This window comes from Trachurus trachurus (genome assembly GCF_905171665.1).
Source record: "Trachurus trachurus genome assembly, chromosome: 7".
In the NCBI taxonomy this organism is placed as follows: domain Eukaryota; kingdom Metazoa; phylum Chordata; class Actinopteri; order Carangiformes; family Carangidae; genus Trachurus; species Trachurus trachurus.
Genome location: NC_139901.1, coordinates 16648500 through 16676334, shown reverse-complemented (window position 1 = coordinate 16676334; position 27835 = coordinate 16648500). Strand labels below are relative to the sequence as shown.

Below are 27835 nucleotides of genomic sequence, written 5' to 3'. Positions count from 1 at the left end.
GATGCAGCAGTCCGTTCTGCAGCTTCAACAAGGTTGCGAGCCTACTCTATGTTCTTACTACACAAAATGGCCAAAGTGGTATTTCTATCCAGCTGAATTCTGAAAGCACATCTAAGGGCTGGGGGAGGCAAGAAACTGGGCTCACCCTGAAACATCAGCATGCTCAGAAACTACATTGCCACCATTTGAATAAATACAACAGCTACACTGTGTGTATTAATGTTCAAAGACAAATTCTTTGCTGAGACTCTCAAAACATCCAATCAAAATCCATCACGATGCAGCAGCTGGAATCTCACAAAGTAAAAACTGAGATACAGGGGTGTGTATATGTATGTATGTGTGTGTGTTTGTGTGTTTGGGGATCAGACTAGCTCCAAGTTTATTCCTTAACAAACATCATCAGAGGACCTTATGGGCACAGCATGATCCTGTCTAATTAGTGCATCATCATCAGTCAGTGTAATGGCCATAGGACGGCACTCATTTGTTCATTTGACAGGCTATGCAGGAGGGAAAACTTCACATTAAATTACTTCTTCTCTCACTTAAACCTGCTTCGCTGGACACTTCATGTAATGGATTCTTTGACTTATTAACAGACTGTAAGACACACACTTAGTAGTTTTCTTTTTCAGCACACACAGCAGGAGTCTGATGATTTCTAATTATTACGTACAGCAGGACAGACATGTAAAAGACACTTTTCATGGCCACTTTTTTTTTCACACATTCCAAATTATACTTTATGCGAGGAAAGGGTACCAACATGACACGTGACCTTGGATTATTCCACAGTGTGAATGAGTGCACAGATTATTGAAACAAACCCCTTCTACGCTAATTCCCTTTGACCTTTGAGGAGCACTGAAGCAAGTTGTTTGAATATTGAGGTCCTGAGAGCTTTGCAGGGAATTTAGTTGGATTATCTCTTTAATTGTTGCAGATGTTTTGGAATTATTCCGGTGGCATAAATGTCAACCGATAAAAGACCATGAAGAATGTGTAATTTTGTTTTTCTTTTTTTGCAGCATCACTGCCAGACTACTCAGATATCAGCAGCGAGATGCTTGAATACAAACAAAACAGAAGGATTTGAAAGGAGGTCCTCGTTCAGCTTTGTGTGTTTGTGTGTGTGTGTGTGTGTGTGTGTGTGTGTGTGTGTGTGTGTGTGTGTGTGTGTGTGTGTGTGTGTGTGTGTGTGTGTGTGTGTGTGTGTGTGTGTGTGTGTGTGTGTGTGTGTGTGTGTGTGTGTGAGAACATGTACAAGAGCCTCCACTTGAGCACCACTGGCAGTAGTCTATCAGTAGGGATGGTGGGTGGCAATTTCAGGTCGGGCACTGATACTTCTGGTCCAAAGGGGGGCACTCTCGTCTCAGCAAATCAGGACTGCGGATAAAAAAAAAGAAAAAGACAGCCAACCTTAAATCCCTGAACTTCAAAAGGAGGTTGTAAGGCTAAATCCTGGCCAGATATTATCCTCTGGAGTCAAGATGGCACCTATACCTCTAATACACCGTGTCGGTCCTCAGTTGACGATTCTGTTTCCCTGACAACGACTGCCTTGGTCACCTGCATGTCTGGATGCTGCTGCTTGGCTTCCTGTATTGCAATAGCCAGAGCCTGCAATGAAAGATTAGACTGTTTACACCTTAAGAACTTCATATAACTTTCCCAAAGATATCTGTTCACGTCTGTCTCCTCCAGCTCCAGACGGAGTTCCAGTTCAAAGTGGAGACTACTTTTATACATTTTCATTTCCAGCTTCTCAAATGTGAGCGCTCCTTTTCTCTGCCATATAATATTTTAAATGAAATATCATTGCACTGCTTTGCACTGCTGCAAAAGTATTTCATCTCACCTTAGAGATTTTATGAAGTAAAAAAGTAAAAGCCAAATCAACCCATAATGACAAAAAAAATTGTTGCTTGCAAAGCACAGTCATTTTTCTTTGCATATTTAATTTCCTTAATTAACATACTTGCTAAGTGAAAAAAACTAATGTTGATGTTATCTAAGGCTAATGACTGCAAATATGTGTGCATGATATACTGTATGCAAGAATCCAAAGCAAAGACTTGTTGTTATATCAATGTCTAAATCTTATGGATCTTAAAGATTTATAATGTATTTGAATAATAAATATATCCAAAATAACACCTGATAAGAACTACAAGTATCCATCATTCAAAATAACAGCAACTGCGCATTTCAGATGGTTATTTTTTTAGATTCATCCACATCTCATTTGTCCACCTCAGCTCACCTGTTCTTGGTCTACATCATCGTCTCCTGTGATTATAATCCTCTTCTCGATCCTTGTCTCTGAATATCCTCCTTTCACCGTCTGCAACACACAATGGCTTTTCCTTTAACCTCCTACCACACACTGCCATATCTGTGTTGCCAAAATAAAATGGGTTACTGTCCTTGAGCTCCTTTCATCACAGTCACACCACTGGTATCATTTAAATGGATAATAATTTTCATTTTACAAACAAAAATCCAAAGTGAGGGTAAAAGATACTGAACCAAGCCACAAACATGATAGAAATATGTTTTTTTTCTCCATATGTTTTGTTGGCATAAAACACTTTGCAGCCATGGCCACACATATGAACCAATACTGTGTCAACGGTGTGTGTTTTTTCTAAAGGCCTCAGTGAAGCTGTATCCAGAGAGGAGAGTGAAGCTGTACCTTTGTCAGGCTGAAATATCAATTCTCAAACAAGATAGACATTGAATTTTAAGCTGTGTACGTTCTCTACCTTGGTCACATGAGTGGTTGCCGAGGTAACATTTTCAGTGACCAGGATAGGCGACCCTGCTGTCTCTCTTCCAAGACTTCCCATATGCACCTGTGAAAAGCAAAAGCCAGCAGACATAAATACATGTATTATCACACACACACACACACAATTCTGCAGTCATCCTTACAGATAAAAAGAGAAGTTGTGCTTTTTGATATTTAAGAACAGGAATGTATTCACAAATCTGTGTCTGTGTATGTAGGTTTAACTCCTGCAGAGCAGAGTTGGAGAAGTCCTTAAGTTTGTACTCACAGGGGAAACACTCTGTCTCGTAGAGTAAGAAACTTCACTGAGGCCGGCGATACCATGATCCTGAAACAGACAAATCCATCATGTGACCTGAACAACTCGCTTATAGAGGAGGAAAATGAAATAACACAATCACAGTTTCCAATAATGATTATTGTAAATCTATCATTAACCTGATCTGTGAACTCCACAATGGTTGTGGTGACCTCTGACCCGTTGGGCTGAGTCTCCGTCCTCACGTCTGTCTTCCTCACAGTCGGCGTGGGCATGACATCACTGGCTTCCCTGCTCAGTGGTGTGACGGCAGGGCCACGACTCGCTTCTCTGTGCGACTGATCTCTGTCCACTGATGATGACACCGGCACTGACCTCTTTGGTTTTTTTGGAACTACGGGCTTAGGAGAAAAAGAAAAAGAAACATGTTTCAGTTTAACCACATCTTGTACCTCAGTTGAATGACAGGAACAAAAGAACAGAAGACATGAGTGACTGTAACAGAGCATACAGACTCTGTTGTATTGTGTTTCAGGCTTGTGTTAAAGAGGAATGCTTTATCTTTCAAGTAAGGTCACAAAAAAACGACAAGTGCTGCTTTTCACCAACACAAAGCAGAGAAACATTCATGATAAATGATCCAGATCTGCTCCAAAATATGACATGTTCTCCCCTGGTCCCTCCAAATAAGCTTATTCTTCATCATTCTTAATTAAGATCACTAAACTCAAAATATGTTGCCTGTCTGCAGGTTTCACTACACCCACTTTCTTTGTCTTTTATCTGCTCATTTCTTATTTTAAATCCACCAGAGGCATCGTTGTCCTCTATGTGTGTATTTTAGCCCAAGTCCTTTGTGCAGCTTTTTGTCGATTCAAACGGTAACCCTTTACAGAAAGTGAAAATCACCTTCTGTGAAATCTGCTGACAAATACTTCAGGTGTGATTCCACCACAGTTGCATTGTTGTTATATATTTTCTATTCACACTGACCAACAACAGAAAAGAAAAATAACTGCTTGTAAATGAAACTTGCGTGAACGCAACAGTTTACTTCGGTAACCCGTCATCATACAGTACCTAGCAGGAACCTTGGGAGGCACTAAGATGGTGATATGTTGGTGTGACAGGAGGTGGGTCGGCAGGGATGGAGAAGCAGTTACACTTGATACTGGAGGATGTTTTTCACTCATTTCTATAATTTATTTATATCTATTTCTCATGAACGTCTTAAAGAAATCCAGAGAGATGTATAAACATGTCACTGGATTTCTAGCTAGTACTTTCAGATTATGTTCACACCCAGATTGAACAACACTCCCTGCAGTAACATTTCTTTTTCTTTTTTGTGCCTAAAAATAGTATCCTTCCTCTCACTTGCCTGAGCAAATCAACAAAAGGAAGATACACCTCCAAGAGCAATAAACAGACAGGTCTACCTGAACGTCGGGTCGTTTGACCTCTGGTCGGACCTCCTCAGCCGGGGTAAGTTTGGCAGGTGGGCTGCTGCTGGCTCCTCTGGGCAGAGGGGCCATTACTAATGGAGGAGACGGTTCCGAGGGGCCGTGCTGCTGAAGGAAGTCGATACCCAGACACAGGCCCCCATCAGGTGACAGATCCCTGTCCCCCAGCTCTGACATGCCCCTGGAGAACTCCTCCATGCCTGTCTGCAGGTCTGTGAGCACGGTGAAATCCACTTCGGCCTCCAGGCTGGATGTAGAGCTGACCGTGATGCTGGAGCATTTACGCTCGATGCCAAGGTGGGTCTCCTTCAGGTACAGGATCTCGTGGTCCTGGTCATCCTCTGATACAGAGCCCAGACGTCTCTCCCATAGTTCCCTCTACCGAAAAGACAGATTTTGCATTAATATAATGAAATTTTACACCCACTCACAGTTTCATAACACAGAAACAATTACTACGATTAATGGATGTAGGCCACAGTTTTTCTTTCTGGTGTTATTTTCCCTGCTGGATGAAAACACCGTTTATCAGAATCAGTCATTATCTAGTCTTACCCGTTTCAAACCTTCCTCTCCCCTCTGTAAAGCAATGATTTTTTTTTTTTTTTTTGACTATACTGTACTTTAACAAACGTACAAGACAAGTCATTAACATATTTTTCACATGAAAACAAACAGGCAAATGAAAACATCCTGAAGAAGAATGTGTTAAACAAAGTGTTGCTCGTTTACTCGTTACCAAGATAGTGGAAGAAAAAGAAGAAAGAAAACCCTAACAAGGGGCCGGTAGGTGAGCGATGACTCACTGATGCATCGCTGAGAGGCTCCTCATGAATAGCAGGTGTGGGAGGTGTCTCCTATAGAAGACAAACAAACAACAAGAACAGGTAGATATAAAACTAATGCATCACTTGATAGAAACGACAGCCACAGACTTTAATACCTAACATACCATAACCTGTGTGTAACTGTAGAAACACAGTTATTAAGAGGTTTCCTATATCAAAGCCTTGTTACATGTAGAGAAACCACATTTATCATGTACTCTTCTCAGTTTTCATGCTAATGGCTTCTACTGCACTGTAAAATGTTGACACTTTTTTAATTCATCCATCAACTTCATGGGCTGTGCTCAACTTGTACAATGAACACATACAAATTCCCAGAGAGACTCTAAATCTTAAGGCCACTGTAAGAAGCATGCACATAGGGTATATTTCACAGGCTGACATCATTAAAAATGACTGCAAGTGCAACGGTAATGCCATGCACTTAAAGGTTAGGTTTTCAAAGTCCCTTTCAGGAAAAAGGTATTCATATTCATAAATGTGGCGTATGAATGCCTAAACCCTGAAGAGGTTTGGCAGCTCTGAAGCCTGTGATTACATCTAATCATCTTTTTCATTTTCTGCTATTGCTACAGAGTTGCCAAGGCAGAACATTTGGTCCAAATGCCCTTCACAGCCATTTATAGAAAAGGATTTAAATAAAAAAAATAAAAATAAAAAAAATGGTGGAAAGGTCTTGTGCTCCTTGCAACAGCAGCCACCTTTATTCTGTGAGGATGTTGGAAGGAGAGACCAGAGGTGTTAACGTGACAAGTTAAGGTGGGATAAAACGGACACCTGAAGCTTAAGCAATGAGAGTTTTTTTTTTTTTTTTTTTTTGCTTAAAGGCCAACAGGGTTCTGAAATGGCCAAGCAGATGTCAAGCTTTGCAGAGGAGGGTGGGGGACAAGGGAAAGCAAAGAGCTCCCCGGACCATGGACGTGAACTGAGTCGGTCAATGATGCGATGCAGAGGAACGTGGACTTTTGCTTTCTCATAAACAGCCACATGAGTTTCTGAAGGATGCGTGTGATTTTTTTGGGTTGGTTTTTGTTTATAGATGATAAAAAACAAGATTTTGCACGACATCGCCTGAAGCTCATGCAATGTTCTACTTTCCGATGATTGACAAACAGGTTAGGGGTGGGGGGGGGGGCAGGTTTTTTTTTTTTTTACCGCTTGCTTTCTCTTGGCTGTTTCTTGGGTCGACGTCCTGTAGTGGATGTGGCTGTTGTCCACGTTGCTCTGTCTTTCTCGGGACCACTGCGTTTTCAGAGGGAGAGTTCGAGGGGGAGCTGTTTGAAATCTATAGCTAGAAAAGAGATTCTCTGAGCTGTTTTGGGAATAATCCTCATGTCCTCCTCCTCTTGTCCACGGGCTTTGCCCTGATGCATCCCTCCAGTCTCTCAGCTCCTGTTGTCCAGACCACTCATTCTTTATCTGTTGAGTCTGCTGCCTGTATGACATCACGGCCTCACTGTGGTGTCTGGTGGCTGTTATGTTTTCCTTGACAGCATCTGTAGCAGATTGCAGCGCGGTGCTATCATCTGGTCTCCTTCCTGCCTCACATGATCCGTTCTTTGATTTAGTCATGTGTACGTCTCCAGATGCACCACAGACCACTCTTTCAGGTTGGGTTTGAGTTTGAGGGTTTACATCACCTTTGTTCTCTTTATTCAAAGACTTCTTTGATCGCTGTGGCTTGAGAGGGACTATTTTGGTCACTTCTGAGTTCCTAGTTTTGTTGCAATCTTTCGTTCCCATGGGGCTCAGGTCTTTCATCTTCCAGGTCTCATGATGCCTCCCATCATTCTCAGCTCTGGCGTGCGGCACAGAATCCACAGCTACCGGCGTTTCAAAGTTCTTTGGTCTTTCTCTGTGAATACCGTGCTCATGCTGACAATGCCTCGCATCTCTGTTGTTCACTGTGCTCCTCTCTTTGTCAGGTGGCGATCCATATCCATTTTCTTGAATGGCGTTCTCGTGGTGCCTCTTAGTTGCGGACGTATCTTCCAAGGCGCTGACATTTCGCAGTCCTGTCGATGTAAAGTCTGTATCCTGTTTCAGAAACGCTCCAGGTCCAGCTCCCACAGAGTCCCAGTGTGTTTGACAGTTTTTCATATTTGCTTCAGTCCAAGATGTCACTGCAAATGTGTTTCTACTCATAGGGGAGGTCTTACTCTTTTCCACTTTAGAGTAAGTGTCCAGTGCTCCTTCATGAGCATCCTGCTTGTCAATCAATTTGCCATCATCGGTCGCCTATGTTGACATAGAGTAAACAGTTGCATTAGCCTATTAGCTAGGTACACTGCTCTGCCATTAGTGACTCCACATAAATACTGCAATTGAGTATTTGTTTTCCTTGTTGTCTGTGGCTCAGTGGGATCAGAGACAGGGTGGAAAGAGACTGATCAATTCAACATTTAAAACAGACACTAACTAATAGTGATTCATCAATTAAGTACAGTGATAAAGGAAAATTAAGTTGTTCTTACTGATTTCCGTTCAGGCGTTCCTCCAGGGGGAGTAGCTGAGGAGAGGCGTTTCTCTCTCTGAGCCATCTTGCTGTTCGGCTGCCTCAAAGCTCTCTTCAGTTCATTGATGCTGGCCTGGTGCTTCTGTATCACATCGTCTGGTTTATCAAGGAACTGCTGCTCACAAAGCGAAGGGCACATCAGGGACATGAATTAACATCATTTAAAATCCTCACATAACGTCTAGTAGATGCTCACAGTCGTTTCTACGACTAATCAAAATATTCTAAATCTGTTCTGATTAGGGCGTGCTCCAGGATTGGCTGTTATCTGTTTCAAGATTGTGCTGTAAAGGGATTTACAATGATTGGACAATCATTTAGAAACTGACAAAGTTGAAGTTTACTTTCAACATATTTCTTCTACTTTGCATTTTAAATACTATATAGAGATCTGGATCAAGTAAAGGTTAACTTCGCTGTTGATGCTCTTTTTGTTTCTTATAGGCTAGATGATCATAAATAATCATTTACACTTATTGAGCACCAAGCAAACGTTAGAAAACTGAGCACAAGCCCCACACTGATTTAAATTCTTATTGATTCTCTAGTCCAGACAGGTAACAAATGCTTTAACAGATAATAATACAAGACTGACATGCACAGATATGATACTGCAGAGATACAAAGACGCTGATGCACCAAAATGATTAGGTGTGCTGTAGTAAAAACATACTGAATGCTTTAACATCACCTTCATCGCTGTTTGCCGTTAACTGTGCTCTAAATGTATTTAACAGGCACAGATAAGAATAAGAAAACACAGCACACCTGGCAGAGGTCACACACAGCACGTGCCAAAAAGAGAGGACAAGCAGTACCTCCTGTTTGGGCCGAGGGATGGCCAAATCCTTGTCCGACAGATGAGGGAGCCCAAGGTGGGGCAAGTGAGATGAAGTGCAGGGTTTTTTGAGCAAAGCAGGAGGTTGAAGGATTGGGGAAGAGGAGGAGGAGGTGGTGGTGGTGGTGGTGGGTTTGGAGAACAGGTGCGTGCAGAGACAAAGAGGTAAAGTGCTGCAGGTGAGTCAAAAAGGCAGGCGGCCAGACAGACAGACAGACAGACAGACAGAAACAGCTGACACTGTTGGGGCTTTGGACTAAGACTGTTAACCCATTTAATGTTCTGCCAGGAAGCCAGAGACGATCCATCACAGTGTCGGCCAACTGATAATTAATGCAGTCGTGTATTGATTGAACGTAAGTGCTTGGGCAGGGAGATTATTCCCATACTACTTCATCTAGAGATTTGGTGAGAGGACTTTACGAAACCACAAATGAACAGATCCTTTAGTGAGTAATGCAGCGCCAGTGTTTTCTACAGCTACTTAATAATACACCTCCTGAGGAATGAAATTATATAGAGTGGTTACACTTGAATAATCTTAGCCATATAAATAAGAAATGACATGGATGTGTCTATCTCTGAAATAAACACAACAAAGGAAAAGTTTTAAAATGATTACAAATCAAATCAAATAATTATCAAATCAACTCAGCAGGGCTACTAGCAGATTTTTATAACAACACTGATTCACTGAATCAATCCCAGCGCTTTGGGGCCATCTGCTTAATCTGCTAATAACAACCAATCCCTCTTTGCTCACACAGGGACACTGTTAAAGATGTGCGCTTATGAACATATGGTGACAATTGAAAAACAAGAGGCCTTTTCTACCAGAGCTAAACAGTTTAAGTCACTGCAGATAAGAGCTGCTGAATGCCTATGAGGAGAATCTAATATGAATTCCCACTGAAACCATTCCCAAGGGGGCAGAGACAGGAAAGAAAAGAAAGAGCCTGAATGCATGTTTAAATATTTTGTTTCTATGAATCTGAAGATTGATTCATGCAGTTTCCATGGGTTATACTCAGTGGAAATCCTGGATATCATGACATGAGGAGAAATAACATTCCCTCAAAAGACAAACAATCAAAAAATAAATAAATAAATAAAAATGGACAGCTCGTGCTTAACAAACACAGAGTACAGGTGCATAACCTATGACAACCAATACCACAAAGACAGAAACTAAGGACCAAGGCCAAAATACCTCTGGCTTTGAGTCTACAGGGGAGCCTAACTCTTCACTCTGCAGGAGAGGATGAAGTGGAGGAGAAAGAGGTCAGAGACAGAGAGCAGAGGTTAGCAAAGAGAGTTAATATTACGGCAGCAAGAAGAAAAGATTCTGTTAGAGGCAGGAGGCAGGGTTAAAAAATAACATCTGCAGCAAAGAGGTCAACATAGATTTGGGAAAGCGATTTAAGAAATAGCGAGTAGAGAGAAGTCGTACTGAGAAGTCTGATAACTCCGAAGGGGAGCAGAAAACAGAGAGAAGTAGGCTAAGGAGTGAAGAACCAGGAGGTTGATTACGGTTTTAAATGAAAAGGAACGTGGGAGAGAGAGATGAAGGGTGTTAGTCGAGGTTCATGGAGGATTTGTCTGAATCCGTGGAAAGCGCCTCGTAGTTGTTCACATGAGCAAAAGGAAGTCAAAGCTTTGTTCCTCTGTTACTCTAGCAGTATGTTATACTTTGATTTAATCGTTGTAACTGTTGTAAGAAATTCTCTTTGAAGTAAAGGTAAGTCATTTGTTACAACAGCCACGACACCAAGGCGACAGGAGCTACAGTCATCATCATCATCATCATGTACCTTGAGCTCCAAAGTCCTGGTGGGTGTGGAGAAGTGTTCGCCGTGCATCGTCTTCTGATCGTGGCCTTCATACTGGTCCAGTTCTTGATCTGTGTAGTGGTCCTGATCCTGGTCCTGATAGTGGTAATGATCATGGTCCAGATCCAGGCTGCCCTCTTGGTCCAGGTCTTCTCTGGACATGAACTGAGTGCGTTCACTGGAGCTTCGCTGGGACAGCTGGTCCATGCTATCACCGAGAGCCGAGGCTGGAAAAGCGTAAGAGAGGGTGACGATCAACCACAAGGACTTTTATACGGAATGACTCTAAAGCATCAGACTGTATCTCAATGAGCCATGCATAATAAAGTCTGAATTTTTACTGAGGCAAGTTAAAACTGCCTTAATTTCTCTTCGCAGAGATTTGATGAGCACTCCCTTCACATTCCAGCTGCTAAAATATTTACACTGTGTGAGAGATGAAGATTATGATTTCATGAATGTATCGCTATCATCCATTGATCTGTCTTCTCAAGCTCAGGGTTACTGAGCATGAGTGAACTTCGAGGTAGACTATAGTCAGGGTACTCACCTCCATCCATGCTTCTAGGCAGCAGGTACCTCTTGCTAACGGAGCGGTCAAACTGTGGAGCGGGCCTGTCAATCAAAGCGCTGGCCTGTCTGGTCTGGGCTTGGGTTCGCCCGCTGTACCGGAACTTGGAGCCAATCACCAGGAAGCCCTTGGGAGGCGGCTCTGGAGAAACCAACCTGCAGGAAAGTTCAATTTAATGTGTTTACTACAAGCGCTTAAGACTCTGTACTTTGTTTCCTGAAAATAACTACGTACTGTCTCATGCAACTAAATGTGTTTTATTTGTGAGCAGGTGCTGATTTCCAGAGCAACTGTCTTGGAAGAAAAGCTAAAATATTTCATTTTGACATTTAGGGAACTGCATTTATTTGCTTTCTTGCTGAGTCAAACAAGAAAAGCATGATTCCACTTTAACCACAAAGGATGTTGCTGTGGTTAGCCAGGAAATAGTGTGGCCTCCGTATAACCACAACATACAATTTTCACACTTTGATTTTTGTACTGACAGACAAGATGTGAAGTTGTAGGCAGATTTTTTGTTTGTTGACGTTTGGATCTTTAGACTGACCACGTTCTTTCCACTTGAGTTGGATAGCAACACTGCCCATTTAAATCCAAGGAAGTAATAATGTGTTTTACTACACAGGTGTTGATTTGTATGTTTGCTCTCAGGCACATTATACAAGACTCTCTAATGACTTGAAATTGGAATTTAATTAACCAATTAGTACCAACTGATCACTGCCTGCATAATATACATATACATATTAGTAGCAAATTATCCAGTCCTCTCCAGCAACCTTAATGTAGTTACATATCAGTATATAGGAAACTCTACTGTGCGATGTACCATATTCCTTTTCCCATATTCACTCTTCTGCTGTGTTATATTTGAAGTGTTGATCCATAAGAAGATATATTTGTGATTACAAGAACCAAATAAATCTCAGTGTAGTTTTACATCTGCTCTCTCAGAAGTCTCTCTGGAACTCCAGTAACAATGGGTCAGTGACCCAATCAGAAGAGAGGATGCTCTGAGCCTCTCAAAGAGGTATGGGTGGGGGTTGTTGGCATGACTGAGAGTGGTGACTGCTTTGTTGTGGCATCAGTTACAGAAATCATGACGGCTGGTTTTAAGGCTCAGTTTTTAAATACAGACTCTTTTCTCTGAGGACTGTAGCTTTGATGTTATCGCAGTATTAATAAACGACCTAGACCGTTTCATGATCAACAATTACATGTAAATCTCACCTTCAAGGCTGCAACACAGCTGTATAATAAGGTTTATAATATGTGTACAATACAGGTTCAAATGAAGGATAGCACTACCGTGCTAACAATTCATGCATGGTTTAGCTGCAGTGCAGCAAAGGTGTGTCTCTGTGAGTATCAAGTCCTACCTGAAGAAGGTGTGGTGCTCAATGCAGACCTTCCACAATCGCTTTGAGGCCCGATGGTTAGGCAGCTTGAAGCCTATGGTGCTCTCAAACTGTTCATACTGAGAGGTGAGAGGTGAGTGGAGGTGGAGGAAGAGGAAGGGATGTGAAGAAGAAAAGGAGAGTGAAGGGAGTGAGTGGTGGGGAGAGACGGAGGTGTGGTGGCAAGTGCGAATTGTGTTTACTCCGCAGTAATGGAAAAATCAATGTTGTTTTTTTTGTTTACTTGTACTAGAAATATAATCTCGCATCTGCCATGTCAGGTAAATTTTCCATCTCTAACCAACCTACAAATTAGCTGTTCCTGCACTCGCACCATCAGATGTTCATTGGCGTGAACAGAAACTACACTTACAGATCAATAGGTTATTAGCAACATAACAGGTCTTTAAACATCAGGAGGAGCCCGTTTACAGGAAGAAGACAACTTTTGTTCCACACAAAAATTCTGTTTAGAGTACAACAGCTTTAAAGACCAATGACGACCCTCCAGGCAAATTTGAAGTGACAGCTGACTCAAGAGGATAGATCTGCAGAACAAAGAAGTATATCCACAGAATAGCCCTGGTAGTCTGTATGAAGATGTCGATGGCAGCTTAACGGTGAAGCACACTCCACATAGGCCAAGGAATGAAGGAAAATAGCAGTAAATCATAATAATTTTAGGGAGTTGAAAGCCAGTGCGAGCATAATGTGGCTCAAACACTTGCAAGTAAAATCCTTGATGGAAGTAAAAATCATCATGACTGGCTAATCAGGCTTTACAGAGGCTAAGGCAAGGAGGAAAATAATAAAAACATGACCTATCAGCTGAATATTTAAGAACAGTATCTCTGAGCGCTATAAATAATGTCTGCAAAAAAACTCCTTGCATGATATGCAGCAGATAAATCTCAGAAATAACTCTTTTATCAAACCATGAAATGACTATTTATGCTGTTTGGGACAAGTCAAGAGAGACAATGATGTAATTTTAACAACTGTGAAACCATGAAATAGAAATGTGGAGTTGGCTCTTTACCAAATGATCATTTCAGTTGCCTCAGCTTTGAGGCAGAGTGACTGTCATAAGCTGTTCTAGTGGGGGTGTGCATGCAATAGTGGTGCAGTGAACTCCTGTTAAGTGAAGCAAAAGGGAACACGAGCTCATTATAATTAGTATTTACCTCTCCAGGACGGATCTTGATGTAGAAGTTGCTTCTTTTGTACGAGATTTTAAGGATTTTTGGCCAGGCAAACCGGTTTATCCTGAGGCGGTCTCGGTAGATAAGAAGGCCATTGGCGCTCACTCCGAGCATTATGTCAATCCCTTCTGAATCCTAGTAAATATAGACATAGAGCATAAAAAAACCCCAACAAATGTGCAGGGATAGATGAAAAGTCTCAGCGCAGTATCTCTGTACCTTTGCGTGATGCAGGTCCACACCATACATCGACAGCTTCTTGGCATTTTCTAGAAAGTTCACCTCTGACTCTGCTGGACTCATTCCCCTACAACAAAAATGTCACGCATGATTCATCACTTCTTTCATATTCATCCCACAAATCAAAAAGACCAGCTTCCACAATTTTTCTTGTTGCCATTTAATTAAATTAACAAAGCCATATTTCCTCCAACCTGTAGTTACGGTGAAGCTCCATCACCCTCTCCTCCAGTTCACGTGTCTGATTGGGGGCAAAGCGGAAATCGGAAACGTAGTCTGGGCCATGTTCCTCTGCCTCATAGTCTCCCACTTCAGCCTGGACAGTGTATGAGCCCAGAAGAGCGTGGGTGACGAACGAGCAGGGCAGACGACCAGACAGGATGTCGTCCCTCAGCTGCAGGCACAGGTAGTACCTGAAGAAAGACAGAGGTGCTGCTTGTCATCGAGAGTTATGTGTCTACATTGGAATTGTTCTCAGTCTCGGTAACCTACTTCAAGTTGTAGCCATGCTAGCAGCGCTGCTTTTTCAAGGTGTCTGAGAGCCACTGCACCAATCTGAAATATCTCCAGTATTGGATGGATTGCTGTGACATTTTCTACAGACATTCATGGTGCTCAGAATCTTCATCACTTTGGTGATCCCTTGAATTCAAGGTGTCATCATTATACCAACATTTTACTTTATCCAACACTTAGTAAAAAACTAACAACATTCCTGTCAGCTAAATTTGTACTTTGTGGTTAGTGCTTATTAGTCAATGCTAGGCTGGAAACATGAAAACACTGAACCTCCTAAACATTTGCATGTTGGCACAATCATGCCATATACAGTGGCATTTACCTCTTCTGCTAGAGGACAGTCTCACAGAACTACTAGCATAGGCCTACATGTAGATCCTGATGTCTGTTTTCTAAATTTTGAACAGTATGGCCCCCGTATACTTAGTGGAACTCATACATGTTCACAGACCAATCAGAGCTCTGAGGTCTGCAAATGAAATAACTCTGGATGTGCCTAAAAGCAGGGTAAAAACTAAGCTGTGGAACAGTTTACCACTGCATATCCAGTCATCAGAGACTCTGGAGATTTTTAAATCCTCTCTCAAATCCCATTTTTTCTCCCAGGCTTTCGGACCTGTGTGAGACAAAGTTGTTTGGTGTGCTGAATGTACTGTATGTGTCATTGCTGAAATTGTCTTTTGAAATGTACCATTGTATTTTATTGTTATTTATTTTATGTAAAGCACCTTGGTCAACCTAGGTTGTTTATACCGTGCTCTATAAATAAACGTGACCTTAACCTAGACTCATTAATATTATATCTTGTTTGTATGGATTATTAAACTTGGGCAATGTGTCACAATGTGTTATGTGGGTGTGACTATGCTCAGTGGGAGCACAGGGAAAGGTTCCCAAGTGAGTGATTTACCGCAACACCTGGCACGAGCAAGATGGCTGCCCCCTGCTGTATCAATGTAAACAAACAGTCCATTCATTTATTCCTTGAGCCCAAAATGCTGCAGGTGTGATTGGCCTATGGGATGTGTGTGGGAATAACCCCCGGTATTGGACGGTCTGGTGTGTAGATTTGGGGATAGAGACGACATCCAACGGCAGAGCAAGAGGGCCATGAAAGGAAGAGTTGACGGCAGGGGAGCCCAGTGAAATAAGGACACGGGACGGAACCAATCTTTCCTTGCACCCGTGGGTGGACTTGTGCCCCAAATTTTGTAGATGGCGGGTCACATAGACATAGCAACCTTAGGCTAACACAGGAGCTCTGGCTGACAAGCCAACACTCCCCCTGCTGGTCTAAAAGAGCAAGCACAGGCATCCTCGCCTGGTGATAAATGTTTTAGCAAAGTTGTATATGTTAAGGCAGGCACCATAAACCCCACTGAGAAACTATCTCACTTAGCATATTGGGCTCTACCTTACACCCACTGCAAAGCAGCAGAAGGTAAAACACAAGTATTTTGCTAGTTTCAGACAGGCACAGTTGTCATATTCTGTTTCAGCAACACAGCTTTCTTCAGTGTTCGCTGAAGTAATTTGTTGTCCTGCTCTATTTTCACACATTCATGTTTTCTCCAGAGTCAGCTCCTGCACCTACAGTAGTACGGCAGTTTGTTCTCATCTATTATGCTCTTTCTATAAATTCTGCCCAATCACAAACTACAACAAATCTGTGTTGTTTAACCAGGAGTTCAAACATCTTTGTTGTATCATTTAGACCTACCTGGTGATATCTTCAATGAGCACAGATGGGTCTGGGGGATAGAACTTGACAGAAAATCCAAGGATCCACGAACCAACTGTGGACAAACCACCAGCAACGTTTTCTGTGAGAAAACATACTGTACAGTGAACTGTGTATATAAGTGTATGTACTGTATGTACAGTGTGTGTGTGTGTGTGTGTGTGTGTGTGTGTGTGTGTGTGTGTGTGTGTGTGTGTGTGTGTGTGTGTGTGTGTGTGTGTGTGTGTGTGTGTGTGTGTGTGTGTGTGTGTGTGTGTGTGTGTGTGTGTGTGTGCTGCATTTACCCCGAATTTGCTTCTTAATCTCTTTGGAGGGATCCAACCAATTCTGATAAAGAAAGAAAGAAAGAGACAGCTCTTTTGAGAAGTTACACCTCAGCAAAATCATCATTCATTTTTAAGAGCCTCTTTTATGCACTGCCTACTGCTCTCCCATTTTAAATGATATCCTCCAAATTGACAGAAGAATATATTAATACTACAAAACAAAAATGGATGAAAGCGTCTATAATCACTAGAAGCATCAATATTGGGCCTATAAATGCCAGATGAGTCCACCTCTCTAAGCCTAATGTCACTACAGCTTTCATGGTGCGCTGTATAACCTGTGCACCATTTTTTAAAAGGCCATACTGTCTAATCATATTTTAAAAGGTTAAAGGCCATGTATGCCAGTCTCAAGCAGTAAGTGGTTGAGCACAATTTGAAGGCCAACCAGGGACTCACTGCTTCAAAACACCAGCAAAAACTGGCGGTTGACATTTGCTCTGAAATCACTGACATAATCCAAACAAAACACAAATAAACTATTTATTAGCAGCTATAAATAAAACCTCCACATAACATGGGGAATAGTTTCTAATTGGGAGTCATATAGGTTTAAAAGTACATATTAGTCAATTACAGATTTAAGTAAAAGAGTGATTGTAGGCTAAGCCATCCTAATGCGTGTGTTTGTTTTTTCATGAGTCTGACCTTGGAGTTGTCCGTGTCCTGGAACGTCAGGCCAAAGTAGTCCCTCTCCAGCAGGTTCAGATGGCCACACACCATGTCCAGCAGGGTCTGGCCCCTGGCAAATTTCTGTCATACACACACACACACACACACACACACATGCATATAAATATGCAGCATAAGAACACACAGCAAGTGGGCAGGTAACATGGTTCAGGTTCCGGTTGTGAAAAATATTGTAAAAGACAAAAAGAAGGGTCAATGCAAGTTAAGTAATTCACTTTTATAAAGATATGTGCGAATCTAGGACATCAGATGGCATAATGGTTACGATCCATACCACATGACTGCAACAACACCCTGATCGATAACCAGTCAGGAAGACAGTGCATTTATTGTGTGTGATTAAGTGGTTGGTCGTCTAGTCTTAACACAATGGAGGTAAAAATATATGTAACAGTGACACACTAAAATCCAGCCCAACTGTAGTCATAGAGATGCTTCCAGTCTGTCCTCTCTCCTGATGAGTAGGAGGAGCCACACTCAGCAGCATGCCCATATATGGGGAGGAATTGCATTTCACATCAGTGGCGTTTCAGGAGACCACACCTATTTTCTTTGCTGCCCTTCAGGGCTGATAACAGGCCTCTGTGGGTTTCACAGACGGCCTTGGAGAAAGGAAAAAAAGCTACACACACACACACACACACAAAAACATGCTCAGACACACAAGACACACACATGCCAGCTTCATCTCCAAGGGAAACCTGGCTACTATGGCGACAAAGCAACCAAGCAACTGTTACCATGGAAACAGAAGTAATAGCCTAGGTCCCTTCTGTGCATGCATGTGCCATCTCCCTTCTCTATCTCTGGTTACCACAAGGCCATCACACAGCTTTGTTCAGCCATAGTAAGAAAAACTGGAATACAGTTGGAATACCTCTTAAAAATTTAAGAGAGGGTAATTAATTAAGCATTATAAAGTCATCTGTGCCTCAATCAAATAAATAATGATTTCTACCATGCTGTACCAAGGCTGCCATGGGCAAATTAGTGAGAGAATATTGCTGACTAACAGGCAGAGTCTGCAGCCAGAGACTTTTGGGGGGCTGAGCAGCACGTTCATTTGATTTTCCAACAAAATGAAATTGCAACACACATCGCAGGTGGTCCCCCAAGCATGGCAACCAATTCAGGAGCTGCTGATGAAATTCTGTTGTCGCTCCAACTGGCTCCAATCACATTTCTGTAACTAGTTCTGTGGTCTGATTGTATTAGCAGCCATTTGGTGTAATCCTAAAAATCCAGTTTGCTGATAGCCTCAGCAAATGCAAACAAGATAAGGAGAGACACTCTATGGCAGACTGACGGGGTAATATCTATTGAACTACATCACTTACTGTATACTGATGCAAATGGAAATATATCAGTGTGGCAAACAGTCATTCAAAAACTGTAAAGATGTGGCAAATTTAAAACAAGAAAAACTGTATGATGTCTCAAACATAATGATGGGGACAGTTCATGGCCTTAGGAATTTGTTTTCTAAAACTTAATGGAAAACCAACTGTGAAACTGTGGTGCAGGCAAAGAGAGTGAAATGCAGAATGCAGAAATGAACTACAGTAAAATTAAAGAACATACCCTACATCTCAACTTTTTTTTGAAAGTGTACTTGATAGCATTTAGCATTAGCAAATAACCTACGTTCACTAACAGAGAAAAGGTTTAATCACAGTAGTGAGTAGTAGTCCTCCCTATGGCCTGTAAAGCCCTGAACCCTCACAGATTTCATTGACATCACCTCGTAACACTCGTTGGTAACCCAATATTTAATGTCCTCATGTCCTTTGATAGTTGATAGTGACACATTGGACTGGAGAGACACGGCCCTGCAACACACACCTGGAACTGGTTTCACAGAAACAGACTGTCTTTGTCTAAGATAACAAATAGACTTCACATGGAAGTTTAAATTCATCTGTTGCACAAAGCAGTTTAGTTCTTCACTATCTTAAGCCAGACTGTGATACAATGAATTCTGGGTAAATTAAGACCCCATCTCCACCCCACCCAAAAAAAAGGCTAGCCAAGGGACTGCATCAAACAGCTGAGCTCCATTTGCCACAGCAGGAAATAATTGTCTTTTAGAAGACAAACAACAAAGATTGAAACCATAAAAAGAAAAACCTGATCTGGAAAGAAAATGGCTGTGACCTCTAAAACATCTTTCCCTTTTCACCGTTCTCTCCTGTTCCCAAATTATGAGCCAATTTTCCAGTTTTTTGTTGTTGAGTGCAACCGGTCAGCACAGTCATGGAGTGATGTCCTATACACGAGTAGCCTGGGGGTAAGGTATCTAATTATTTTGTACAGTACTTTAAATAAGTTGATCTTTATTTACTACAACTGATCAGATAGGTGATCACTCTTTCAGTCAAACAATGTAACTATTCTTTTCATGTATTTCAGCTAACCATAGCTCAACCATTCAGCCAAGACTGGAGGACAGAATGAAGTGACAGAGGAAGCTGTTAAAAATGTATAGATGGCATTTTTCCTGAGAAAATTAAGTTCATTGATTTAACCACATGAGTTAATGGGTAAATAACAACACAATATTCCCCCACACCCCGGCATTTGGCTATTATTATTATTATCTTTTTGGCTCTAGTTGCATCACTATATCAACATGTTTTATATGTTGTAAATTCTGTGCGATACAGATTAACAGTATTATTTGTTTACCTATGAAGAGCAGTATCAATTTGTGATCAAGGGCTGTAGCCTGTCAGAGTTAAAGCAGATATCAGTGGAATGTTTTTGTTAATATAAGTCCTAAATAGTCCTATTTTCCGTCAGCAATCACTTACATGAAGTATTTCAGCCTAAACACGAGTCTCTCCGTCACTCTGCTCTGCTGTAACCCGAGGAGAAAATTTTCCTTGTGGGATACAAGTGTTATCCAATGAGGGGAGAGAACGGCATGAAGGGCTGTGTGTGCAGCCAAGGGATGCGCGTGAATGTGGTGACGTAGCACGAGGACCAATTGATGCCTGACAAGGGCGGGGGCTGCTAACTCATGGTGCGTTCAAAGAAACTCGTACTTTGTGTTTTTCCTTCCTGTGAAGTCATACCAGTTCGATCTGGTACGAGTTCACGGGTCGGAAGTTACGAGTGGCCGTTATAGGGAACTTTCACAGACAACAGGATGGTAAAAACACGAGCTACGGGTTACCTGGAACGCTACCAAGTCGTAGTTGTGACTTGAAGCTGTAACTTACGGTTTCAAAAGCCTGCCTTGAACGCAGCATTAGCCGAAACGGCCGTGAAGCTGATATCTGCTTTAATGCTGTGTAAGATATAGGTGTTTCCAATAGTGGCCTCTGCTGAGAACCTATAATTGAAAACTTGGACTGCCCTTTGTGAGGAGAATGCAGAGGGTGTGGGAGGTTGGGGGAGCCTCCAAGAGCTTATGCTCTGGGCTTCTGCAATTTGGACTTGTGTGAAAGCTAAATAAATTGCATAAATTCATTTCCCTGCCAAAATCAGTATTCTGTACAGTATCTTCTATCTTAAATTTTGACAAATCCTACCTCAGAACAATTCTGGTAATTAAAGGAGTATTACCGGAGCAATTTGATATTGTGCTCCAATGAAGTTTAGAGAGGTGAACAAAAATGTTCTCATTAAATGTGAAAAAAAAGGGAATCTTAAATAAAATGCTAAGATTCAGACTACACCCCCTTTCCTAATGTTTTATTCTGTCTTCTGTATTCTATTATATCTTGTCTCTCATCCGTGTCTCAGTCTCTGATTCTGACAGTTACAATGACAGGGTTATGGTTGGAATGGCTGTGTAGCATCACATGACCAGCGCCGTAACAGCTGGAGAGCTGTGCTGCATGAGATGGAAACGCTCTGTCAAAAACATGATTTATTTCTCAATGATTTAGAGGTTGTAGATCTGGGGTTAAACAGGTCTGTGTCTGGTCCACAGTCCGCCTACTAGTGACCTCTGATGTAGACAGTCTAACCTTTTGGAACATTTTTCTACTGTTAGAAAAAGTTAGAAATAGATAGATCATCGAAATTGCTTGACAATTGCTTAACAATTTGCCTTACATTCACCCAGCATGAGCCGCTCCTTTCTCCTGAGCCACACCACAAAATCTTCAAAAAATAACTTAGATTTGTTTCAGCTTTTCCTCAGCACTTGTGTTTATCTGTGGAATTTTGAAGTCCCTGTAGTGGCTGAAAGCACCAGTGTAAGACAAGCTGCTTCTTAAGATGTCAAGCAGTGTAGAACACAGAAAATCTGCCCTTCAGGTTGAGCTACAGTATTGGCAGCTGTATGTTGTTCTGAGGTTCCCTTGAGCAAAATGTTTAACCCTTAGAGGCTCAGCAGCTGACTGTGCAGCCTGAACTCTAAAGAGGAGAGGAAGCAGAGAAGGTCTGTTTGGGGATGGATTTTAAATTGCTGTTGTTTGAATGGGAGTGAATAATAAGAAATACAGATACATGCTGATTTCATCATCCTTAAAACAAGAGTTTGGTCTCCTTTGTGAGTCTAAATTCATGAATGTTGAGCACTGTAGGTTTAATTGAGCATGTACATCTGTCACACACGCCTGTCACAGTTTCAGAAAGGATTCTTAACATAGCTACAATATTAGAGTTTTGGGTTACAATTCACGCTAGTGCAAAGGAAACATTGTTCAAAAAGTACCAGTACATGATTCATATGAAAGCTATTTTGTTTCATAATAATTTCTGTCACCTCCAGAGAAGTGATCGCCCAGTTTGAGGCTGAGCACTGACATAGAAAGCACTGAATTCAGAAATAGCAGAACCCAGCTCCGTCTCTATAATAAAGTCAAGCCTTCCATGGGCCTGTGGTTAACCAGGAAAAATGAATAAACCGTTACAATGAACATTAGCATTTCATGAGTTGGACCTGCAGAGAAAATCCCCTTTCAGCCAAAGTTTAAGCAGTGAAAATACTCGTACAATGGTTTCTATGGGATTTCTGTTTAAGAAGCCGGATGTTTCATTCAAACGGATTTTTTGAAGAACGGTTATAAACAGTTTTCCATCTCAGCTTGAAGGCTTTGAGTAATGTCAGCAGGTGGTGAATTTGTTGTTTAATGGTATGGCTTTAGGTCAAGCACTGCACAATTTAAATGCACTGTGCTCAATCAATATCTATAATGTTGTGAGTCAAACATCAATAGGAGGCTCAGGCAGCTTCTCTGCGTTTTTATCATCAGCAGGTGCCTGTTCGCTGCACATCATGACTGCAATTAAAGTGATGATTTCACTGCCTTCATCACTGTGTCCCCGCTTGCCTTTTTCATTTGCAGACGCGTTAATATGCACACTCCTGTGAGTAGTAACAAGAACTGGTATCTACCTCCTCCCCCTGTTACTCTCAGACTTCTACCTCACCCTTTTCATCTCTTGCTCCTCCTCTTTCCCTCTCCCACCCTATTTTCTCCCCCGGTCAAACACAAGAGCACTAATCTGTCACCTGTATGGATTTCCTGTCAAACTCCAATATCTCCACTGTCACTATCCAGGTGACATGAAGAAATGTGTATGCACATGTGTAGGCACGCACATAACCGAGACAGAGGGGGAAGATCGGGGGTGGAGGAGTTGAAGGTGAAATGTGTGCGTGTGAGAGAAAGAGAGAGAGAGAGACACTCTCAGGACTCCTGACACATTCCACCAGTCGCTGCCTCTTGTAAGTAAATCATGTGAGGTCACGTGGGAGACAGTACGTCATAAAACAATTCTGTTGACATGAATGAGGCTGAGCTGTGAACAAGATCATTCCCATCACACTCCATCATCAGCGGCGTCCAATGAGACTCCAGTGCATGTTTGGAAGTGCGGCTCATGCAAGTCCTTCACAGGATTTCATCTGGTGTGAAACGGTGGTGCTCTAACTCAGAAGTCATTTCATGTCCAAGACCAAATTAACTATCCACAATGCTCAATCATGATGAGCACGTAGGCTACTGTGAACTTCAAATAAACCAAGAGAGGTGGGAATTCACCGAGCTACACCCATCTGTTTACAAACACAAAAGGCTATACAGTCACGATTCAGGAAAGCTGAGGATTGCTCTTCTGAGCTTTCCATCCCCCACAATGCAGAACTTGTCTCACCTCCCTCCAGCCTTCACAGTGAGAATAGTAACAGCTGCATTTCCTGACTCATGAATTACCCAGGGAGACTAAATCCCACTAAGGTGTACTGTGGTGGACTCTGCTGAGTCAAGAACTCCATTCAAAGGGTGGAGATGTACACCAGCTTCTTAAAAGCGCTGTAGCTTTTACTCAACTGCACAGCAAGATATGGATTTACAGCATGCATGCATGTAACTCTGGCAAAACAATCCACCAAGACATCCTTTTTTTCAAATTACCTCCCACAGTCCAAAAACATGCACTGTAGGTTGACTGGCAACTCTAAATAGCCCATAGTGCGTGAATGGGAGTGCGTGTGATACCTGTTACTACTGGCAATCTGTCCAGGGTGTACCCCGCCCTTGCCCTATGTCAGCTGGGATTGGCTCTAGCCCCCCCACCGCCTCGACCTTACAATGGATGGATCGTTGTTTCTACGTATGATTTCTATGGTGGCCCTGAAGTGCAAATCACAACGGCAAATCAGAAAACACAACAACAAATTACTAAACACAACAACAAATAAAAAAATACAACAACAAATCAGAAAACACAACAGATTTGCTGTTGTGTTTTTTGTAGGGCTGTCAATCAATTAAAAAAAATTAACTAATTAATCGCACAAGCTTATAACATTTATGTTAAATTATCAAATTAATGTAGAATAAACCCAAAGAAAGTATATTTAAATGTAAAGACTATTTTAATGGCTTTCTTTAAACTTTGAACACAGTTTCTCTCCTGAGAAGTGTAAAAAGGCCCCATATCCTCCAACAGACAATAAGCATTTAAATTTAAAAACTTAGAAAATTCCTAACCAACCATACGTGCTACAGTTTTGCAACTTTCACCAAAAAGTAGCCCCAATACTGCCCAATACAAACCACAAGACAATAGTCCTGCTGTTACAAATTCATAACAAATCAACCGTATGTGCTACAGCTTTGGAACTTTCATTTTCAAATTGCCTAATTTTGCCTAAAATTGCCCGGCCCCAACCATTGCTGTGCAGAAGCTATAATTTGATGTTGTGTTTTCTGATTTGCCGTTGTGATTTGCACTTCAGGGGCACCGTAGATGCAGTTGTTGAAACATTCTGTCCAGGATAACTCTTGGGAAAGGACGCTGTTTGCTTATAGCAACAGATCTGACTTATGCAGTTGTGTCCATCATTTTTATCAGTAGGCCTAATGATAACCACCACTCTGAGATCTGGGTACAGGGCCGTATCCCTGCAACAAAGTCTGATGAAGAAAGAGGCAACTTGTCAAACAATCAGATAAACTTCTTCTAGGCAACTTCTGCCCGTTGTTTCAATGAATATAATGACCTTTCTACCTAAAGTAAGCGTTAAAATTCTTTGGTGACTCCTTTCTGAATTTCCAACATTTCAACTCTTTCAACTTTCCATGTAGATAATACAGTTTAAAGTGTTGCAAAGGTTACACTTCTCAAAAGCTAAATTAGCAAGAATATTTCCGTAGACCCATTATGCGACAGATGTAAACAGACCCAGGCTACTTCCTATCATATGTTCCGGTCTTGTCCAAACTTGTTCCTTTCTGGTCATCCTTTTTTGAAGTCATCTCTAATGCTTATGCTTATCACATCTCACCTTTTCTGTTGGTTGCTGTTTTTGGTTTGTTTTCTGATCCAACGGGATCTGTTCCCTCTGTTCATTTACAGAGGGTCATTGCCTTTTCCTCCTTATTAGCTAGACACTTGATTTTATTCAAATGGAAAGCTGCTACTCCTCCATCACATCACCACTGGGTTAGGGACGTTATGCAGAACCTTAAACTGGAAAAGATCAGATGTACCCTCAACGGTTCCATCAACAGATTCCACAAAACCTGGGACTCTCTAATAACTTATGTGAACAATTTACCTGTAACTGAAGTGAATGCTAATGTAAGTGTAGCCAGATGTTAAATGTGTCCTCATACTATTAGGCCTATTTCCAGGATTTCTTTGCATCCTCTTATGTGAATGCATGAACAGCTCATGGGTGTTGAAGTCTCACTTCTCTCTGGGCATCGCTTTGTTCTCTGTTGTTCAGGAGAATCTCCAACTGATGCTCTACTCAAACACAAGTTTTGTGGGTTTATTTATCATATTCATGTAATTTCAACAACAGCAAGTTATTTTAAATTGGCAGTTTAGGGATAAGTTCCTATCATTAACCTTTATTAAAGCAGAAGTAAGCGGAATATTTGTGTTAATATAAGTCTTAAATAGTTATATCTTCCGACAGCAATCACTTACATAGAATGTTTGGTCCGAAACACAGGTCTGTCAGTCACTCTGCTCTGCTGTAAGCTGAGGAGAAAACTTCTTGTATACTTCCTTGTATCCTACAACCTTTATCCAATGAGGAGAGCGAACGGCATGAAGGGCTGTGTGTGCAGCCAAGGGATGCGCGTGAATGTGGTGACGTAGGGACGAGGACCAATAGATCGAGGGCGGGGACTGCTAACTCCGTCGGGCTGAAGTTAGCCAAAACGACCGGATCGCTTACTTTTGCTTTAATAATACTGTTTTTATATATATGTATATATATATATAAACCTCTGTAATCAGCTTGCTGGTTTCATGATGCCCTGTTTGGCTTTTTTCCCCATGTGTTTTCCCAAGCAAAAACTAGTCAAAGAGCGAGAAGTGTACCTCAACTGCAGTCTCATAGTCTGAGCCGTCGAGAAGAGTGACTTTGACGGGGACAGTCTTGGGCCGCTTGGTGGTTTTCTGGGGGGATTTAGAGGCTTTGCTGGGGGTCTTGTCTGAGCTATCGTCCATATCCCCATGGTCCTCGGGAACCTGCAGGAGAGAGGAAATCCCTCCTTGTAAGTAAGTGAATCACTCAAATCACTGTACTTTGTCCTTTATTTAAACAGTTGAATTCTCAGTCTCAGGAGGCTGGTTGCTAAGTGATTTAAATCCACAATCTTTGATCACATAAAGCAATCATCAAATGCATGGTGTAGTGTGAGCTGCTAAGATGTTGAGTTGCTGGCAGGGGCAGAGGCTGCTCGTCGCCTTGCATATAAAGCAGACAAGCGGAAGGTGCCTGAGTGATTGAGAGGCCTGAGTAAAATGATCTACAGCTGCTGTGAGTTCCACACAGCTCCCACCTGATTGGTCCTCTTGGCGTCACCCTCCATTGCGCTCTTCATCTCCCCAGCGAAAGCCTTCTCTGTTGTCATTGAAATGGATTGCAGTCCTGCAACCACACATAAACATATTCAGTCAACATCAAATCTTTTCCTGTTCTCCAAAAAAAAAAAAAACACAGTGGAGTGTTTACTGCGGCTAAAAGTCCAATCCGCCTGTGGAACACCTCTCTGTCTGTACACAGCATACCAAATCATCACTTAAAATGACATTGTGGCGTAATGACCCGCCGCAGAACTGATACCTGTGGTGACATCGCATCCAATTTCCTCTGCAGCTGACAGCTACTATGGTATTTTTAATCATCCTGAACCACCATGCAGACTGATCATTGTGTATAGGAAGATGGAGAAAGGGAGAGAGAGAGTAGCTCAGCCGGTAGCTGGCTCACAGCCTCCCACAGGAGCACTCTGCATGAAGAGTGTTGGCTTCAGGACGCTCTCTTCTCTCACTAGCAAAGGAGATAGCATAAATTACATCAGCCACAGAGCCCTGCGGCACAAGCACAGGACAGCAGTCACACTGAGATAGAGAATGAGAGAGGGAGAGAGAGAGGGAGGGACGCAACAAGGAAGGAGAGGGCACCAAGAACGTGACAACAATCTGAGGATGAGACAGAAGGAAGGAAAGAGTAGCGTGGAGTAAAAGGCAGAGGTTACGAGGTGAGAGACACCAGGGAGAGGGAAGTGAGATATAGGCTGATACAACGTTGAGGCTTGTCATTTGAAGGTGACCACTGCTATTACCGAAACGGACTGCTCCACAGTGACCGTAAAGTAGTTGATATTCAGATGAGGTGTTACTGCTAAAAGACACACAGCGCCAGAGATAAGGCCAGAGTCAATCTAAAGCTTTCTTGAGCACAAGGTCACAAGTTTAACACTTCTTATATGTCAGCTGAATTTTTTCAAGATAACAAGAGTGGAATTTTCATCAGAATTAACCACTGCTGCAATTCTTAAGCCTTTTTTTAAACTTATTTTTTAAATAGAAATATTAGATTATAACGGGGCAGTACGAGAATTTTAAGTAAATGCTTCCGTCTTCCAATGTGGTTGAAAATAAAGTGTTAAATTATTGGATTCTTCCTCTCACTGAGTAGGATATTGTTTATCTTAAAATGCATTTTTCAGTCTCAGGAGGAAGACGGAAAGCAAGAAATATATAGTACTCTACTGCATAATGTACTATCATTTTCTTCTCAAGAAACCCCTGGAAATGCGTTAGCCAACAGTATGTGTAATATTTGGCAAGAAAAACTTGATTTTGACCACAGCCATAAAGAGAATATGATTTTTTT

The 27835-nt window shown here is 41.9% G+C and overlaps 1 protein-coding gene across 1 annotated transcript; it reads right to left on the bottom strand.

Moving 5' to 3' along the window:
• Positions 1 to 1500: 1500 nt before the first annotated feature.
• Positions 1501 to 26567, bottom strand: LOC310989003 (band 4.1-like protein 1; the record flags this gene model as incomplete). The annotated part of the gene is made up of 22 exons (XM_083975844.1): positions 1501 to 1623; positions 2267 to 2347; positions 2769 to 2858; positions 3063 to 3122; positions 3233 to 3454; positions 4493 to 4894; positions 5323 to 5373; positions 6520 to 7602; positions 7839 to 7994; positions 8698 to 8727; positions 9928 to 9966; positions 10529 to 10773; positions 11097 to 11272; positions 12497 to 12594; positions 13699 to 13851; positions 13936 to 14023; positions 14151 to 14369; positions 16196 to 16271; positions 16501 to 16543; positions 17191 to 17295; positions 26032 to 26181; positions 26496 to 26567. 22 exons carry the CDS (start codon positions 26565 to 26567, stop codon positions 1501 to 1503), a joined length of 3762 nt encoding a protein of 1253 aa, XP_083831970.1.
• Positions 26568 to 27835: the final 1268 nt, after the last annotated feature.